General features: G+C 31.8%; 1 protein-coding gene across 2 annotated transcripts; it reads left to right on the forward strand.

Annotated features, from left to right (window-relative positions):
• The first annotated feature begins 10,211 nt into the window (after positions 1–10,211).
• Positions 10,212–15,165, forward strand: LOC105162631 (glutamate receptor 3.4). Of its 2 annotated transcripts, none has more exons than XM_011080710.3 (6): positions 10,212–10,706; positions 11,437–12,773; positions 13,008–13,285; positions 13,446–13,477; positions 13,613–14,022; positions 14,506–15,165. In XM_011080710.3, the coding sequence occupies exons 1-6, from the start codon at positions 10,412–10,414 to the stop codon at positions 14,953–14,955; spliced, it is 2,802 nt and encodes a 933-aa protein (XP_011079012.1). In that variant the 5' UTR covers positions 10,212–10,411; the 3' UTR covers positions 14,956–15,165. The 2 variants fall into 2 exon arrangements, with proteins under 2 accessions (XP_011079012.1, XP_020549586.1); XM_020693927.2 differs by having other exon boundaries at positions 10,567–10,706; positions 11,418–12,773.
• Positions 15,166–19,404: the final 4,239 nt, after the last annotated feature.

Below are 19,404 nucleotides of genomic sequence, written 5' to 3' on the forward strand. Positions count from 1 at the left end.
GTATATTTCACAACAAGGGAGAAAATTTCTGAATAATCAATTCCTTTTTTTTGTTAAAATCTTTAGCAACTAATCTTGCTTTAAAAAACAAGTTGAATCATTTTCTTGTTTTATTTTGAAAAGCCATTTGCAATCAACAATAGAGCAATTACTAGGTTTTGGGACAAGAATCCAAATTTTGTTATCATGCAAGGATTTCATTTCTTCATTCATGGCTTTCATCCAATGTTTTGAATTAGCATATTGTACAATTTCGTCATAAGAACAAGGCTCAGAATTTTCAGCATTTAATGCAAGAGAAATAAGATGAAAATCTTTAAATCTAGAAGGAAGTCTAGATTCTCTTCTTTTCCTATATCTAGCCAATTGATAATTTTGTAAGCTATTTTCAGGTTCATAATTTTCTATATTCTCATCATAGTTGTCAGTTTCATGTTGATTTTTTTTCCTAATTTGTTCTCCTTATTGGTTATTATCTGAAGGTTCCTCCACCTTGTTAAAGGTGCATTCTATGTCTATATCTTCAACTTTTCCAAGTGTATTAGTAAGGCAAGACATTTCAGACTCATTGAAAGTAACATCCCTACAAATTATTACTTTAAATCCTGTTGGCGTCTAAGCCATAACCTATAACATTTAACACTTTTAGGATAACCAATAAACACACATTTTGTAACACAAAAGCAGAACATCCAAAAAATGCGCAAGAAAGAAAGATCAATAGGTTGTTCGAACTCAAAGATTGGGTATTTTTCCTAATAAAGGAACATAAGGTGATCTATTTATCAAATATGCAACAGTTAAAATAACTTCACCCCAAAATAGTTTTGACAAACCTGAACTTACAAGCGTACATCTAACTTTATTTAAAAGAGTTCTATTCATTTTTTCAACTACTTCATTTTGCTAGGGGGTATAGGTAGTAGTTTTATTCATTTTAATTCCAAATTGATTACATAATTCAGAAAACTATTGATTATAGAATTCTAAACCATTATCTGTTCTAAAAGCTTTTAATTTCTTACCAGTTTGATTTTCACTAAGGTTTTTCAATTTTTGAATTTTTCAAAAACTTTGGATTTTTTGTTTCATCAAGAACACAAAAACTTTTCTAGAGTAATTATCAATTATAAATAGAAAATACCTATTTCCACCATTAGTTGCAATATTAGTAGGACCCCATACATCAGCATGAACATAATAAGTATACAAGATGATGATGAGGGATTTGGGTGAGATGATGCAGGAAAATGTACCTTATGTTGTTTTCCAAATACACAATCATCATAGAAATCAATTTTGTTTATTTTATCATATAAGACACTTTTTTTATGTATAATTTTAGGCCTCTTATACTGATGTGATCTAATCTCTTATACCATAAACTAGTTTTATCATTTTTCAAAACAGTCGCAGCAAGAGTATCATATGTCACAGAACAAACATATAAATTTCTTTTTCTTTCAACTTTGAAAATACATCATAGAACCCTTTCATTATATTTCATAATTCAGATTATGGCATAAATCAGGAACATGCCTTACATTTTTCATGGTTAACTTATAACCATTTTCAAAAGTTAAACATATCGCCAAGACTTTTTATTTCACAAAGCTTTTTATTTGCCATGGACACACAGCCCGAATTTTTAGATTTATAATTTGTGAAAAATTCTCTAAAAGGACTCATATGAAAAGTATAACCAGAATCAATTAATCATCTATTCATGTTTAAAGGAGATTGAACTGAATTAACATCAGATATCATATAAACTCCTCCAGAATTTTCTTCAGTAATTACATTGGCATCTTCTTTATTTTTATCTCTTTTAGGCTTTTTATAGTCTTTTATATAATCACCTTTTCCACCACAATGATAACATTTTCTTTCCCTAGGTCTTTCATCCCTAGTTCTAGACTTTGATCTGCTACGACTTATACTTTTACTTTTACTATATCTTTTCTAAATTTTGTATTAAGAGTTTCTATTCTTTGTTGTTCTCCTAACATGATTTACTTGATTTTGGACCTGACTGGGTTTATTAGTTTTAAGGTCCATTTCTTTACTTTTTAATCCATTAACTATAGTATCTAAAATATTAGCTCTACCATACTTAATAGCAACTTTAACATCACCATAGGCTTCAGGAATAGTATTTAATAGAACAATAGGAGAATCATCATCAATGTTTTTGTCTTCAGTTAATTTAATATCTTGAATTAGTTTTGTAAAATCATCCAAATTTTCTTGAATGTTTTTGGACAAATCCAGTTTATAATAGAAAAAATTTCAAGTAAAAACAGTTTACTAAATAAAGAAGTTTCTGTATATAATTTTTGTAATTTATTCCATAAAACTTTAGTTGTATCTTGTTTTCCTACTTTTTTTAAAACAATATGAGAAAGATTTAAAATTATAGAAGAGTAAGCATACTCATCATTTTCTAATTTTTTTCTCTTCAGAAATATTTTCAGAATATTTACCATCAATGGCTTTGAAAATTTTTTGTTGAATTAAATTTTTTTTTATTTTTGTTGCCAAATAAAAAAATCTAATTTTCCATCAAAAGGTTGCAAGTTATAACCAGCCATAACAAATCAACAGTGACAAAGTTAATAGCAACAAAAAATATCAACAAACGTAGAAATAATAACAGAAGACAAATATTATCAACAGATACAAAATAATAGTTTCAGTCTACAGAGAATAACACAGAACCACTCAGATTTCCACAAAGAAATTTGTTTACAAATAACTTTTAATCGAAAGACAGAGAGAGAGAGAGAGAGATGGAAGTTTTCTGATTGTTAACATCATCAGAAACCACCGAAGATTTATATACGGTGAAGATATTGATTTCAGAGAAAGAAAAAAATGATGGAGCAAATCGAGAAGAAAGAGAAGTGAAAGAGAAGAGGAGACGGTGAAAATAGGATTAGGATTCTCACCTGTAGAAGAAGGGGGCGTTAAATATATAAGAGGAGCTTGGTCGAGCGAGTAGGCTGGATTACTGGACTGAGCTGAGCCAAGAAATGGCCTGAGGTAGTGGTTTGGGCTGAGCCATCCAGATAAGAGGTTTAGAGTGGTTTGGATTGGGCCTACCTTTTAGGTCATGAGTCATATTTTATAACATAGGTAATTTCAAAAAATATGAATAATGATAAATAAACCAAATGACCGGGGGGGGGGGGGGGGGCATGAGTAAGATTTCAAAAATAAAAGGACCTTTTACCTATATTTTTAAAATAGATAATTTTTAGCTAAAAGTTTAAAAAATATAAGAAAATTTTATGCAATATTCTCTATGTTGTATCCAAAAAATATCCAAGGTATCTGCTACCACGCAGAATGGATTCTCTCAAGCAGCTATCCAACTGTACTCTAAGAAATCCGAGGGAATCTACAAGAGAAAAACACGTTAGAACCAAGCCGGAGGGGATTCCGGCTATGGCTCTCGGACGATCAAGTCAGTCGGAATAACAAATGATATTTAGATAATATAAGAGAGATAGAGTGATCAAATCTGTGTCTAGAGACGGAGAGACATATTTATATTGTTAGTGGATTATACAATTTCATGTATACCCCTAGATCTAGTTTTAATCCAACGGGACAATGGGCCTTACATATTCAGCTAATAATGATAGGAGATGCTTTAAGAGACCAAAACTGTGTAGACAGAAAAATATGAACCGCACCTGCAGTACTTTTCTAACATTTTGTTTTCTGTACTAACAGGTCTATGGTGACCTTAATTTGTCCTTTCTATTTTAAACTCTTCGAGATCCTTTCTTCAACTGTGAATACCTTGGTAAGTTTTCGTCAATTTCTGACCTTCAGTAAAGTCTGATTCTTGTGTTATGAAGGTTTGTCATGGAATTTATGAAATATTCTGTGAGAGAGAGAGAGAGAGAGGAGAGAGAGAGAGAGAGTGGTGAGTGCAGTATGATGTTGACGTAACTCAAAGTATTAGATTCTTGAAAAATCGTGCAACATGTTTGTCTTAACTATTGTATATTAATGTTAGGTGGGGCTTAGAAATGGGTCGCCACAACTTTTCCCGTTGGTCGCAATTAGACCCATCAAAATATGAAATGAAACCTAAGTCAATATGAACATAAACTTAAATAACCAATTAATAATCATATTACATCTTTCATTAATATAATATAATACCAGTCTTCACATTTAATTAAGTTGGTCAGCTGGGTATGTTTCACACACTACACAACTAGACCCCACATAATTAATTATGATTGAAGAACGTATTGAAAATTAGCCACAAAATAAATAAATGACAATCCTAACATTATCATTATATTATATATATTTAGTAAGAATTTGTGACAAAAGTTGGGTATTAAGCTGTCATTAATTACCAACAATGATAATTCTATACATAATTTTTGTTACAAATAAATGTATAATATTAAGATCAAAAGTACTATAACTTAATATATATTTTTAGAAATATTTTAAAAATTATCACTGATATTATATTTCTTTTATAGTGACAGAAAGACATGCTTGCGCTTGATAATTAACTTATTTTCAATACTATAGAAATATACAAGTTATTTATCGAAAAGTTATTTTTTATTTGACTCCAAATATTAAACAGCATAATAATTAAAATAATTAATTTTATAATTTGTTTTAGTATGAGCCTCTTTGAGAAAAGATACAGACTCACATCCAGGAAAATCTTCTCCTTGACCACCAATAATTGAAGTCTAGTGTTGTCGGACCCACAATGTTGGTTCGAATTCTTATCAAATTGTTTGGCGGCCATGTCCAAATGTACGTTCAACATGTATGCTGATTCCTACGATCTTGGTTTTTAGCAACAGTAAATCAGGTATAAAATCCCTAACAAGCACACGTAATACAGGTGCAATATTTTTTGTGGGTACGTGGGTGCCACCCCTTGATTTGTATGAAAAGGTGAAAAAAAACATGTCCAATCTTGGTAGCTAAAAAAAGGTACAAAGAGCTAATAAGGGTAGAAACACAGGCAACGAAGAATCATATTCTTTACCTAGCTTGCAAGAAGTAATTTTTGGGCTTTTTTAAGATCTCTACTTTTTTTTTAGTGCTCATTTTTCTATCCCCAAATTTGATATTTTTATTTATTTTTTTCTTAGATATTTCTAAACATAGATTTTTTTTTCTTTCACTATCTCTTAGCCACTATTTTTGGAGGAAATAATATGAATATATACGTAACTTTTTACCTTTTTTTAATTCTGAATTAAATTTATGCATCGAGTTTATTAAAGTAGATATATAAAAATAGAAGGGAAAATAATATAATTTTGGTTCACTAAATTATAGGTTGGTGGCACTTTTATTCCTGTTTGTTTGAGAATTATATTTGAGGAATATATTTTTTCAAAAAAAAAAAGGTATATTTAGTCTGAATCTTGGCGGAAAAAGCTAAACTGGTAGAAAATTTATCACATGCCTTGCACGTGACCTAATTAATTTGGAGTTTTTTAATTTTTTGTTGCCATTTTATTCAGTTTTTTTGTTAATATCAACAAATTTAGTCAATTTCATCAATTAGAGGATTTATTTTTTAGACAGAAGCAAATCTCAGGGATGCTAGATATAATTTTCCAAATCACATGGGGTCCATGTGTAATTACACCAAATTTTAGGGCGGGGAGTGTAATTTTTCTGATTTTTTTATAATTTTAAAAATTATATATAATACTTCTGGCATTTGTTTTTGTTTAATAAATGCATCTCTTTACTAGTTAAAATTTATTGAATTTATTGATATTAGTAAAAAAATTGAATTAAAATCTATATTAACCCTTAAATGACTTATTAATAATCTATTGCAAAATCAAATAAATCTTTCTAATCGAACTATCTTTATATATCTTTACACATCAATGCATGTGGGAGGTATATTTTCACCCTTGTAAAGATATTTTGGTTAGTAAATATTTGTTTGACCTGCAATAAGTGAGTAATATTGGTAAATATGGATTTTTCATTAAACTATTTTGCTAATATCAGCAAATTAGATGAATTATGATCAATTGATGGATACATTTATTAGATAGAAATAAATATCAATAGTGCTAGATATAATTTTTCGAATCACAGAGGTGTACGTGTAATTACATCAAATTTTATGAGAAGACGATATAATTATCCCTAACAACAAAGTAAATATAGCATCCACACATACAACAATGAACGGTTTTTTTACAAGGACTTGCTATATGGGTAAATTATAGCTACCCCCCTCGAGGCTTGGTATAATAAAACGTACTCATAATTGTTTAAAAAATTACAAATACTTCTACCATATGGAAAATAATTATGTAGCTTCTAAAAGGTAATGTGGGAATATCTACATTATCTTTGTTGACTTTCTTATTTAAAAAAAAAATATTTGTTGAAAAAAATAAAATTGAGGGTTTGTAAAATAAATAATCCATAAAACATATTGGTTCATAAAAATATTTTTAAAAATTTTAAAAAATAAATAAAATTATATTACATTATTCAAAAAAAGACATTTAATCAGTTCACCATAAAATTTAGATGAAAATCTAACAAAGGCTAAGAGAATGGACTCGTTATTAGAGAAATATTAAATCAGAAGTAATATTTGTAATTTTCAAAATAACGACAAATATATGTAATTATATTAAACATCATGAGAGATGACTGTACTTTTCTCTTAGTTATATGCTTCCTTACCAGAAATAAGTATGAAAGAGTGGTTTTTTACATACAATATATGATTTCAAATTGTTTACATTAGGCTCATTAATCTTAAAGCTATAAGATTTTCACTACCAACTTTCATTATTGAGGGCAAACATAACCTTCGTAGGATTTCAAATGGCCAAACATACTGATGTCTACACATTTTTTCTCTAGATCAGGTCTCACCAAACCTGACCTGGTCACTAACAATCACTATTATCGATTACTCAAGACCTAAAAAAATCGAGATTGTGACACGTATATCCATACAGGCACGCACATTTAGTTCTATAAATCCTTCACTAGCCATTTGGGGTCAAAATACGTCATCTATTGAGAGAACATTCTTCATGTTTTCCCGACATTGAAAAATTTTAGCAAAAAATCTCCCGACAAGCCTAATATTTTGCTCGTTTTATCATATTCCAAACATTTATCCGCACTGCATCACCCTCGAGATCATTGTGATCCCGAAACCCGAAACACATATTAAATTTTTTCCCTAAATACTTTAACTTTAGCAATTATTTAATTTTTATTTTCAAATATTCCCAACTTTTATAATTAAATAAACATATAGCTTATTTGCACTGCAAAATTGAAAATAATATATTTCTAGGGACTTGCTGGGGAGCAATGAGCCATCTGTTGCTTTTATAAGTTCGGTGCACATGGACAAAGTAAATAAATACAACTGAAAGTGAGTGTTAGTGATGTGTAAGCATATATAAAGGGGTTTGGGAGAATCTAACTGACCTAAGATAAAATAAAAAATAATAGAATAAATTATAGTCACTCCTCTTAATATTTAATATAGTTAAAAAAAGAAAAACATAAATAATTTTTTTCAGATATTATAAATGAGCAAATTATCATTAAATAATAGCAATTTATTTTCTTATATTTTATAAAATGTAGCAATTTACTCCTGTATTTTTCAAAATAAAGCAATTTACCTTATTAAACAGAGAAGTGAATTGTCTGATTTTAAAAAGTATAGGGAGGTAAATTACTTCTATTTTTATTGAATTTAAAAAAATATATATATTTAAAGAAATATAAAAAAAATTGAGGGTAGATAAAGTAAATAATTCATAGAATATATTAGTCTATAGTAATATTTCAGAAACTTTTAAAAAAATTGAATAAAATTATAATTAATTATCCAAAATTGCGTTCTGGATAGTTCACCATAAAAATTAGATGGAAATCTTACAGAAACTAGTAGAATGAGCTCGTTGTTAGATGGACGTTAAAATATGGAGGATATATATAATTTCTCAAACAACGAGAAGTAATTTGTAATTATACAAAATCTCAGAGAAAGTTGTTGTAATTTGTCCTAAATAATAACTTGTTGAAAAATATTTAAGGGGATAATTACACTTCCCTCCCCAGAGATTTGGTGTAGTTATATGTAGATCCCCTGTGGTTTGAGAAATTATATCGCCCGTCCCCTTGAGTTTGCTTTCATCTAATAAATAAGTCAATCCTTTAATCAAAATTCACTGAATTGCTGATATTGACAAAAAAACTTAATAAAAGTTGATATTTACCATTGATTGACTTATAACAAGTTAAATAATTTTTTTCGAACTAAACTATCTTTATAACAATGAAAATATACTTCATTAAATGCATTATCGCATGAAGACGTATGGAGGTAATTTGATTATAAAAAGACTTATTTGTACCATTATAAGTTAGTAATAAGTCAAATTGGGAGTACATATAGAATTTTTTTCTACTTTTTTTTTTTTGTTAATATCAGCAAATTCAGTGCATTTCGACTAACGAAATGACTTATTTGTTAGACAGAAACAAACCTTAAAGGTACTAGATGTAATTTTGCAAATTATAAAATAGTTATGTATAATTACATCAAACTTAAAAAAATATAATAATCTCAAAAATTTATGTATAATTACACCAATCATCGTAAAAGTAGGATGCATTTCCCCATTGTTATAATGTGGGTAAGTTACTTTTGAGTTCCCTATGTAGTTGGAATCAAATATCCAACGAAGATTGCATGCAAGTTGATGTTGTCTGTATTTATCAATTTTCTTTAATAATTGTTGCCTTTTGTCGTCTACCAATGACGATACCTCCACTTTCTAATCATACACGTGCTCCTTCCCTTTAATTTATATTTTTTTATTACACATTTATTATTATAGTACGTAATTTTTATTTGTATATAATAAATAATTCTTTTTTATTTTAAAATATATATACTAATATGTTATATTTGAAATTTTTTCTTTATATATTAGTATGGACTAATGGTATATATATTTATTTTATTTTATATATGCATTTATACTGTTTATTAAGGGGTGATCTCTAAATTAATTATCATGATTGACAGAATATAAATTACTTAAAATATTCTTAATTAAACCTTTTCTCCGACAAAATAAAATATCTTTTTTTTAATAATTAATTTTATTAATAATTTTCTGCTCAAAATATGAGTTGACTAGAATGCGCTCATATATATTTATTTTTCAATAAAATTATTACATTTTTTAATCAATTATTTCTGTTGATAATTTACTGCTTTCACACTATTAAAATTAATTCTATTTTATCAATTTTTGTTATTTAGTTAAATAAATAATATTTAAATTGCATATAAGTGTCGAGTATTTTATAATTGATATATATTGAAATTTAGTAACACCATAATAGTGGAATAATCTTTTTAAAATTCTAAAATTATCTGAAAATTTACATGAAAGAAAAGGTGTAATACTTTAATATTTAAGTCAATTGAGTATTGAAAGAAGTAAATAAGGGAATTTAAGTAAAAAAAACACAAAAGAGATATTACATGAAATCGTTCAATTCAAAGATGAGTGCTGAAATATTAAAAAAGTCTCGAAATTCGTGGGATGGGTGTCGAAAATAGAGTATTATGTTTGTTTTCATTTTTAATCTATTTTCGAGACGAGTCAAAACATATTCAATATTTGTCATAATTCAGAAATACCTTATTTATATGTTTTAAACTATTTTAGCAAAAATACATATATATACATAAATATATATAAAGAAGATATTATTTGACAATGAATAGTGATTTGACAATGAATAGTAATTTTTATCTCTTAGAACACAACATTAAACATACAAATTTATTTTTAAATTATCTCCAAAAATAAATTCAAACATACATACTATCTCTAACATACATTTATTTATCTTTGTTGTTATCTTTTTATCTCCACAAAATATAACACTACACTCAAAAAACGAATCCAAACACTATGGAGAAGATTCGTGGAGACTTACTGCACGAGCTTAGTTAACATTTTAACTTAGAACCCCTATTTATAGGAATGATTGAGGTATAAAATAATGTTATAAATATATAAATAAAATGTATAAACACATAATGCACAGTATTAATTTCTAAAAGAATTAAATTAGTATTTTTCACGGCTTCCAAAACCCCTTTCTTTATTTATATGGTAGTTGAGTATCCCCGTTTACACTTCAAGATTATCAACTTCTTTCGCCATCCAAATGTCAAAAGAAACTTGAATAAAAAATTCTGGGGTTCTTGAGCTTGATTTCGGCATGGGGGTACAGCGAGCTTGTGTGTGTTTGATTTCTTGAAAAACTGGTCTGTGTAACTTGAGAATTTCAGTTGCTGGATCATTGGGTTTGCAAGAAAATGGAGTCCCGTTTGTATCCGCAGAGAGTTTGGCGAATATTTTTGATTTCTTGTATGTGGGTCGCCATGGGAGTCACTGCCAAGAATGGAAATTTCAGTGCTGTTTCTGATAGGCCAAGTGTGGTGAATGTTGGGGCTATGTTCACTTTCTATTCAGCTATTGGGAGGTCTCTGGGGCCTGCCATTTTTGCTGCAATTGAAGATGTTAACTCTGATTCCACCATTCTTAAGAATATCAAGCTCAATCTCATAGTACAGGATACCAATTGCAGTGGGTTTGTTGGAACTGTTGAAGGTAATTTTATTTTATTTTATTAGAGTTTATTTTTTTAAATGTTCTTGTTGTTTGATGAGTTTAGATGGAGAGCCCTCTTTCACTCAGGTGTTTCAGGATTGATTGTATGTTCTCTTATTTAAGGAGAGATATTGGTGTACTTGTGCGTCTTGTTTTTGCTTGATTATTGCTGCAGATTTGCAGTTTAGCCTCTTTCTGTGGAGATGATGGGCTTCTTGTTTTTATGTTTTCTTGTAGTTATTTGAGAGTTTATGTTTGATATCTGGAACTGAAAGTATTTGTTTCCTGGTGTGTTTGGCAGTTTGTCGAAATAGTTGTGCCCGGTTCGTTTTGTTTTAGCCTTCCTGTGATATAAAGGGCTTTTTCATGTTATGTTTTGTTCAAATGTTTGGTGGTTGATATTTGATTGTCTGTATTTATTGCCTTCTTTCGCATAGTTTGGTTATTTTCTGATGAATTCTTGATGAAATTTGTGTTTTGTTTGTTGTTATCTGTCTTGGGATTTATGTAAATTGGTCAGAGATGAGATGATTACTTCTTGATTTTAATTCGAAGTATCTCTCAGTTGAGTATATGTATGTTCATATCCTGTAGAATGGAAGAAAGCAAAATAAAAAATTATTTGGAACTTTCTTCTCCTTGCCTAAGCTTTTCAAGTTAATGATAAATAATTAGCAACGAAAAATAAGGAAAACGAGGAAATTTTGACAGGGAATCCTTACTCATGTAGCTATGCAGCTGGCCGGGAAAAATATTGTTGCTGCACTTGGTCCGCAGTCGTCGGGGATAGCACACGTGATTTCCCATGTCATGAATGAGCTTCATGTGCCACTTTTGTCGTTTGCTACCGATCCCACTCTTTCGTCTCTGCAGTATTCATATTTCCTTCGTGCGATCACCAGTGATTATTACCAGATGTATGCAATTGCAGACCTGGTAGAATATTTTGGATGGAGAGAAGTAGTTGCCATCTTTGTGGATGATGACTACGGTAGAAACGGGATTTCCGTATTGGGTGATGCACTTGCCCCTAAACGTGCCAAGATTTCTTATAAGGCAGCATTTCCTCCCGGAGCTGCAAGAAGTGACATTGACAGCTTATTGGTTGGAGTTAACCTGTTGGAATCGCGGGTTTTTGTTGTTCATGTAAACCCTGATTCTGGTCTCACTATTTTTTCAGTAGCGAAGAGGCTTGGAATGATGAGCAGTGGTTATGTTTGGATTGCTACAGACTGGCTTCCTTCTGTTCTAGATTCTTCAGCATCCATTGATCCCGACACCGCTGATCTTCTACAGGGAGTTGTCGCACTTAGACATTACACTCCAGATTCTGATCTCAAAACAAGATTTAGTTCTCGATGGGGAAACATAAAGAACAAAGAAACCACAAAGTTCAATTCATATGCTCCATATGCCTATGATTCTGTCTGGATGCTTGCCCGGGCGCTTGATTCTTTCTTCAATGGTGGTGGAACTGTCAGTTTCTCCGATGATCCAAGATTGCGTGACCAAAACGGGAGTGCCCTTCGTTTAACATCCCTCCAAATTTTCGATCAAGGCCCAAAGTTGCTCCAGATTCTTACTGAGATGAACTTCACTGGTCTAACTGGGAAAGTTCAGTTTGATTCAGAGAAGAATTTGATTACTCCAGCATTCGATATTCTTAATATTGGTGGAACTGGGTCACGGAGGATCGGTTATTGGTCAAATTACTCTGGTTTGTCTACCGTTCCTCCAGAAACTTTATATTCAAAGCCACCAAACACTTCTAACAGCAATCAACATCTCTATAGTGTCATATGGCCCGGTGAAACTACAACAAAGCCCCGGGGATGGGTGTTCCCCAATAATGGGAAGCCTTTACAAATTGCAGTGCCTTATCGGGTTACTTACCCCGATTTTGTAACAAAAGATAATGGGCCATTAGGGGCTAGAGGATTTTGCATTGATGTGTTTGAAGCTGCTGTTGAGTTGTTGCCTTATCCTGTACCTCACCAATATATCTTATATGGAGATGGTCGAAGAAACCCTTCATTTGGGAATCTTGTTAACGACGTCGCACAAATGGTGAGAATTCCGTTTCCATCTTTTATTATGTAATTTTGACACTGTCAATTTCTTTCTCTATAATCAGCAAAACCAAAAGAAAAGCGCTAATGAGATGAAATATATGCTTTTTCTATGATTATTATTATAATATAATTTCTGTCTCCACAGATTGATATATATGACGTTTATCTGGATGATCTTATTATGCTGGTGAGTCACCTGAGAACTTATTTTAGTTTACTTTTTTTACAGAAATATGATGCAGCTGTTGGGGATGTGACTATCACTACGAACAGAACAAGAATGGTGGACTTTACACAGCCTTATATGGAGTCTGGGCTCGTTGTAGTTGCTCCGGTGAAAGAAACTAAATCTAGTCCATGGTCGTTTCTTATGCCGTTTACTTGGCAAATGTGGGCTGTAACTGGGATCTTCTTTCTTTTTGTGGGAAGCGTCGTCTGGATTCTTGAGCACCGGATGAATACCGAGTTCCGTGGTCCTCCAAGGCAACAGCTTGTGACAGTCTTTTGGTTCGTATCTCCCCAATTCAAAGCTCGAACAATTTCTACGTATAAGACAATACATGGTCATCCCGTCTTTTATTGATGTTGATAATGTACTCTTCTTGCAAAATTACATATTTCCATGGGTTTTATTAGCTTTCTGACATAATCATGTTTAATCTTTCAGGTTTAGTTTCTCAACAATGTTTTTCGCACACAGTAAGTACATTTTGCTGATATGCTTTTCTCTGTTTTCAACTCACGAAACTGCTGGACTTGACTTTCTTGTTATTAATTAATCTCAAAAATGACGAAGATATCAGCGCTTGACCAGCCTAAATCGACTTTGCGCAGGAGAAAACACAGTGAGCACCCTGGGACGGTTGGTGCTGATATTGTGGCTTTTCGTAGTGTTGATCATCAACTCAAGCTATACGGCTAGTTTGACATCAATACTCACAGTGCAGCAACTTTCTTCCGGAATTCGAGGAATAGATACCTTGATCACAAGTTCGGATCCGATAGGGATCCAGGATGGCTCGTTTGCGTATAATTATCTCATTCACGAGCTGAACATAGCAGAGTCAAGAATCCGAATAATGAAAACTCAAGACGATTATGTTAAAGCCCTTCAGCAGGGTCCAGGTGGCGGCGGGGTTGCCGCCATTGTTGACGAGCTTCCCTACGTTCAGCTTTTCTTGGCCAACACAAAGTGTCAGTTCAGTATCGTCGGACGTGAGTTCACTAGAAGTGGTTGGGGATTTGTAAGTATTCTTTATAGTCATATTTCTTATCATTAATCACAATGACCTTAGTCGAGAGTTAGTGTAATTAATAAACTATTGGGTATATTACATTGACACACATTGGCATTAGGTCCAATTACACATACACCTCACGACCTTTGCAAAATTACAAGTACACCACTGATGGTTCAATTTAATTTACATGGACGCTGGGGCAAAAACTTGCATCAACACCCCCTCAGGGGGTGTGTACTTGTAATTTTCGCAAGAGGCATGGGGTGTTTGTTTAATATGATCTAACCTCCTCAGGAGGTGTCGATGTAATTTGCCAAAACTGTATCCCGTGTCTTATTAAAATTACAAAAATTTCAACTCTAAATTTCCATGTTAAGAAAAAACCTTGCGATTACTTGTCTTCTGGGATCTGATACACAGGTTACATATCTCTATTATCACGGAATTAGAACATTATCATCTCATTAAGAATGCATGTCGCCGCAGGCATTTCAAAGGGACTCACCGCTGGCGGTAGATTTGTCAACTGCGATCCTTCAACTTTCAGAAAACGGAGACCTTCAAAGAATCCATGACAAATGGCTCTCCCGGGATGGATGCTCCGGCCAGAGCAACCCCATTGACGAGAGCCGTCTTTCCCTCAAGAGCTTCTGGGGCCTGTTCCTAATATGCGGCATTGCCTGCTCTATTGCTCTGGTCATCTTCTTCTGCAGGGTTTTATTGCAGTACAGCAGATACAGCGCAGAGGGAGAGCAACGGGACATCGAGGAAGACGAACCTGCACGTCCCAGTAGGCGCTCCCTGCGCGCCCCCAGCTTCAAGGACATAATTGATTTCGTCGACAAGAAAGAAGCTGAAATCAAGGATATGCTTAGGAGGAAGAGTGGAGATTCAAAGCGGCATCCGAGTCAAGGTTCCGACGGACAGAGCAGCTAAAATCATCCCGTCCCACGGACCGGCCCGACCTATTTTACGTGTACATTCTCAACACAAAGGTAAATTCTAGTTAGTATTATACTATCACCTTATGCTAGTGCTGGCGCGTATGCAGTATTTTACTGTGGAAATAGCCATTTGTATAACTTAAAAGGAAAATACACATTAATTTCAATGACCTTTCCAGGGAGTTGATATAATTATTGATCATACCAAGATCTCATTCATAAGTTTATAGTATTTATATATAATCTCATTATGTTTGCACATGTATAGAAATTTAATATAAGATTATATTCTATGCTATAAAAGAAGGGAAAAATGCAAGCAACCTTCATGTGATGTCGTAAATGAGCAAATTACCTCCTATGAAAAAACAAATAGCGATTTATTTTCCTATATTTTTTAAAATACTACAATTTACCTCCATCTGTTTTTCAAAATGAAGTAATTTATCTCCCTGTAAAAGGAGGTAAATTGTTTCATTTTAAAGAGTATAAGGGGGTAAATTGCTATATTTTTTTCATAGGGAGGTAATATACTCATTTTCAATATCGCAAGGGGATAAATTGTTATTCATCCATAAAAAGAGTAGAGGGGTGTAAAAATTTTAGAAGGGAGGTTAATTTTTTTTTTGTTTTTTTTTTCCTTCATTTTTTTTGGGAAAAAAGTGAAAACATAAGATGGGTGTTTTTGTAATTTAAATAAAGTTTAAGTTAATAATTGCAATAATTTCCAAGGGAATTATTTGTAATTAACCCAAATATTTAAGAGAGAAGAATTTTGACAAGAGATGTGTACTTCTTTGATTCTTTATGTGATTTTGCCCCCCATTTCTTTGGTGCTCGTTTGGCTTTGCGGTTTGGTAGGTTATATCTGGGTTTTGAATGTAAATATTGGTATCATTTGACCCTCTTCTATATAATCTCTTTTGAAAATCAATTTTATCAAATAGCATTTTGATAACAGTAACTTTGAAAGTTAATTATAATTTGTATTTATATAGTCAACTATAAAATTGTGAATTCAACAATCACAATCACTTATTATAGAATCAATTATTCCAAATAAAAATTGTTTGAATGGTTCTCAAAACCGTCAATCTAATTGGCTCTTGATCACCTATTCTAATAGCTTTGACTTTAATGCTTTGGCCATTTTTAATTCTTTTGAGATTCTCATGTAGATATTTGTATCCAATGACCTATATAGATATGCAATTACCACATCTATGAGTTGCATTTGCAGTTGCTCAATTACTAATAAACTGATTAAAATCTTCTAAGTGTGGTTGCATCCACTATTGGTGAATACGTTCTTTTGGGCCACAAAGTCTAGCTTGTACCTTACAATGTCATTTTGTTCTCTTTGGTACAAACACCCATTTAGAGTCAACTAGCGTGATACCTTATGGTGTTCGAGTTATAGGTTCAAATACTTCACACTTATTTCGCGAGTCAAGCTCATCTTGTATTGCTTTCTTCCAACTTTCTCAATCATTTCGGTGTCGACATTCCTCCATAATTAGAAGATCATTTTCATTTTCTTCCATAGTTTCGATGGCTACAGAATATGCAAAAATCTTATTCATTTTAATTTCTTTTTGATACCAACCTAAACTCTTGTGAGCATAGTTAGTAGACATCTCATAATTGTCTTTGAGATCCTGCTCATTATATTTAGAGTTTTTAGATAAAATTGCTTCTGGAATTTATCCTCAGAGACATTACTAGTGGTCACATTAGTGTCATGATTAATTAAGACGACATGCTCATTTCTCTTTCGAGGATTTGCATCTTTAGAGCCAAGTGCTCTACCACGCTTTTTCGTATTTATGACTCAAATGCCTTTGATTGATTGAAAATCACTTAGGACTTCTAGACAAGCTGAAATATTTTCAGCTAGAATATTTAATTTTGTGACCCTTTTGGTATCTATAAAAGTATCTAATAGCTTATTTGCAACACTTTACAAATATATGATCTATTGAACTTTAAGTTTACTATAATTTGTTTGTGATCCATAAAAGACATAGATGTTGTTTTCCATGCAATGTCTTTCTTTTTAATCTCCTTATCTTCTCCTCCTAATCCTAGGATTATTGTCTCATCAAAATAATAATCAAGTACCTAACAATGAATTGATCACCGGTCATTGGTTCAAGGTACTTAATAATTGAGATAGAGTCAAAATCAATATAAATTCTCAGTCTCCTTATGGCCCCATTTTAGTTCGTTGAGGAGGATGTATTGGGACATACACCGTACAACCAATTACCTTTAAATGAGAAATATTTAGTTCTCTTCCGGAGATCAATTGTAATGAAGATGTAAGCGGTTGGTTTAAGACGAATTAGTATCATTGCATGCAGAACTGCATGCTCCCATGTCGATGAGGAAAATTTTGACCTCATCAACGAGGGCCAGCTATTAATTATAACCGCTTAATTAACGACTCTATCATGTCATTTTGATTATGTACATGAGCAACTGGATGCTCCAAAACTATCCCAATTGATTAACAATAATCATTAAAAGATTTAGAAGTAAATTCTCCTCAATTATCTAACCTGATCCTTTTAATGGGATAATCAGGAAAGTGAGCTCGTAATTTAATAATTTGGCTAAAAGCTTACATGTTACCAACGTGTTGATGCGTCAATTAACACCACAATATATTTAAATACTCCACATGACGGTATTATTGGCCCGCACATGTCTCATTGAATTTGATCAAGCAACATGGGAGATTCTATATTCACTTTTATTATCTATTCCAAGAGAACAAGCCGAACATATTAAATCACCTTTGATAAGGAACTTTCTGTCCTTCCGTAGGTATCCATGTGAATTTTCAATAATTTTATGCATCCTTGGTTAACCTGGGTGGTCAAGTCTATCATGTCATAAAGTAAAATTACTTTGATCAACTAACTTCGGGTTAGTGATAGTATGTGTTTTAATGGAGCTTATCAATGTGCCATATAAACCAAGTGTATATGTTCGCGTTCTTTCTAATACTTGCTTTTGGCCAATTTTATATGCTGTAAGGTACGGGTATTTGATACCATTCATGGTTTTAATATGAAAACCATTTTCTCGAATATCCTTAAAACTCAATAAGTTCCTTTGTGATTTACTAGAATAAAAGGCAACATTTATATGTAATCTTGTTCCTTCAGGTAACAAGACAATAGTTTTTCCGGAGCCTTCAATAAGATTATGAACGCTTGAAATAGTATTCACATTGATCTTGTCATTAACAAGTTTGAAAAAAAAGTCTTGTTTCTTAGAATTGTATGCATGGTGGCACTATCAACAGGACAATGCTCCTTGTCATTGAATATAAAGTAAGTGATATATATTACTAACAATAAGGAACATATAAGTTGCCATGTAATTGAAATGAATTATTATGACATGCATACATGGAATTAAATATATTAAAGTTTGGCTTAAATCTTAGGGTAAATTACAACAACTTTCTCTGAGGTTTGGCATAATTACGACTGCCCCTCATTATTTGAAAAATCATCAATATTCCCCTAATTTTAATGGTCGCCTAATTTTTTATAGTGAATTGACCAAAATAGCCTTGTGGACTAAGAATCATAATTTATTTTTTTTAAAAAATTCATTTTATTATTGACTAAGTGGATAATTTTTTTATATTTTTTTAATTTTTTTAGTGCTGATATGAAACATATTGTGGAGCTACTTTACTTCCTTGTAAAATATTTTGAGAAGTTTGGTAGGAATAGAACTAGCAAGAAAAGAAAAGAAGGGTTGATTGAAGGAATATTTCTTTTCTCTCCTACCATATTGAGGAACTAGCTTAAAAGGAAGAAGAGAAAGAGAAAAGCCGAACTTTTTACTGGAGAAAATTCTGAAATTCACATAGAAGCATGAATAGAAGACGAGGAGACAAGTAGACATTGTAGATCTGGCACCGGAATGGCAGTCGTTCAAGCCCCATTTTCTATTCCATGTGTTTTTCTAAATCTTTCTTCTTTGTGTTAGATCTAGCTAGCATGAACTAATTTACTTTTTAAACTTTTGGGGAGCCTAATTGAGACAATGTTTTGAGTATTTTACCACAATAATCTATAGTTTTGTTTTCATATGTCCACAAATTATTGTGCATGTATTTATAATTTGATAGTGTGATCATCTCTTAGATTTAATTAATTATGTTGATGAACTGGAAGAGAATTCGACATAGTGGACAGGGTAATTTGTGTTGTGGAATGAATAATATGTAGACATACATAGACATGATTCATCTGGTTGCAGAGGTTATTTTTATAGATTTTAATGCATTATTCTCACGAGTTTTAGACTGGGGGAATCCATGAATTCCTTGATAATAATAGATTTTGGTATAGCTTAGAAGAGTATATCGAATTAATTTGGGAAGAACCCCAGCATATGAAACACTTACTCGTTAGAT

The sequence above is a fragment of the Sesamum indicum genome, linkage group LG13, assembly GCF_026168435.1.
Source record: "Sesamum indicum cultivar Baizhima isolate 11 linkage group LG13, ASM2616843v1, whole genome shotgun sequence".
Lineage (NCBI taxonomy): Eukaryota > Viridiplantae > Streptophyta > Magnoliopsida > Lamiales > Pedaliaceae > Sesamum > Sesamum indicum.

Excerpts from the sequence above, each read along its gene's own strand:
- LOC105162631 (XM_011080710.3), top strand. The coding sequence starts at position 10,412 with ATGGAGTCCCGTTTGTATCCGCAGAGAGTTTGGCGAATATTTTTGATT. Across the intron at positions 13,478-13,612 it reads AACAATGTTTTTCGCACACA|GAGAAAACACAGTGAGCACC; the intron begins GTAAGTACATTT and ends GACTTTGCGCAG. Across the intron at positions 14,023-14,505 it reads CTAGAAGTGGTTGGGGATTT|GCATTTCAAAGGGACTCACC; the intron begins GTAAGTATTCTT and ends ATGTCGCCGCAG.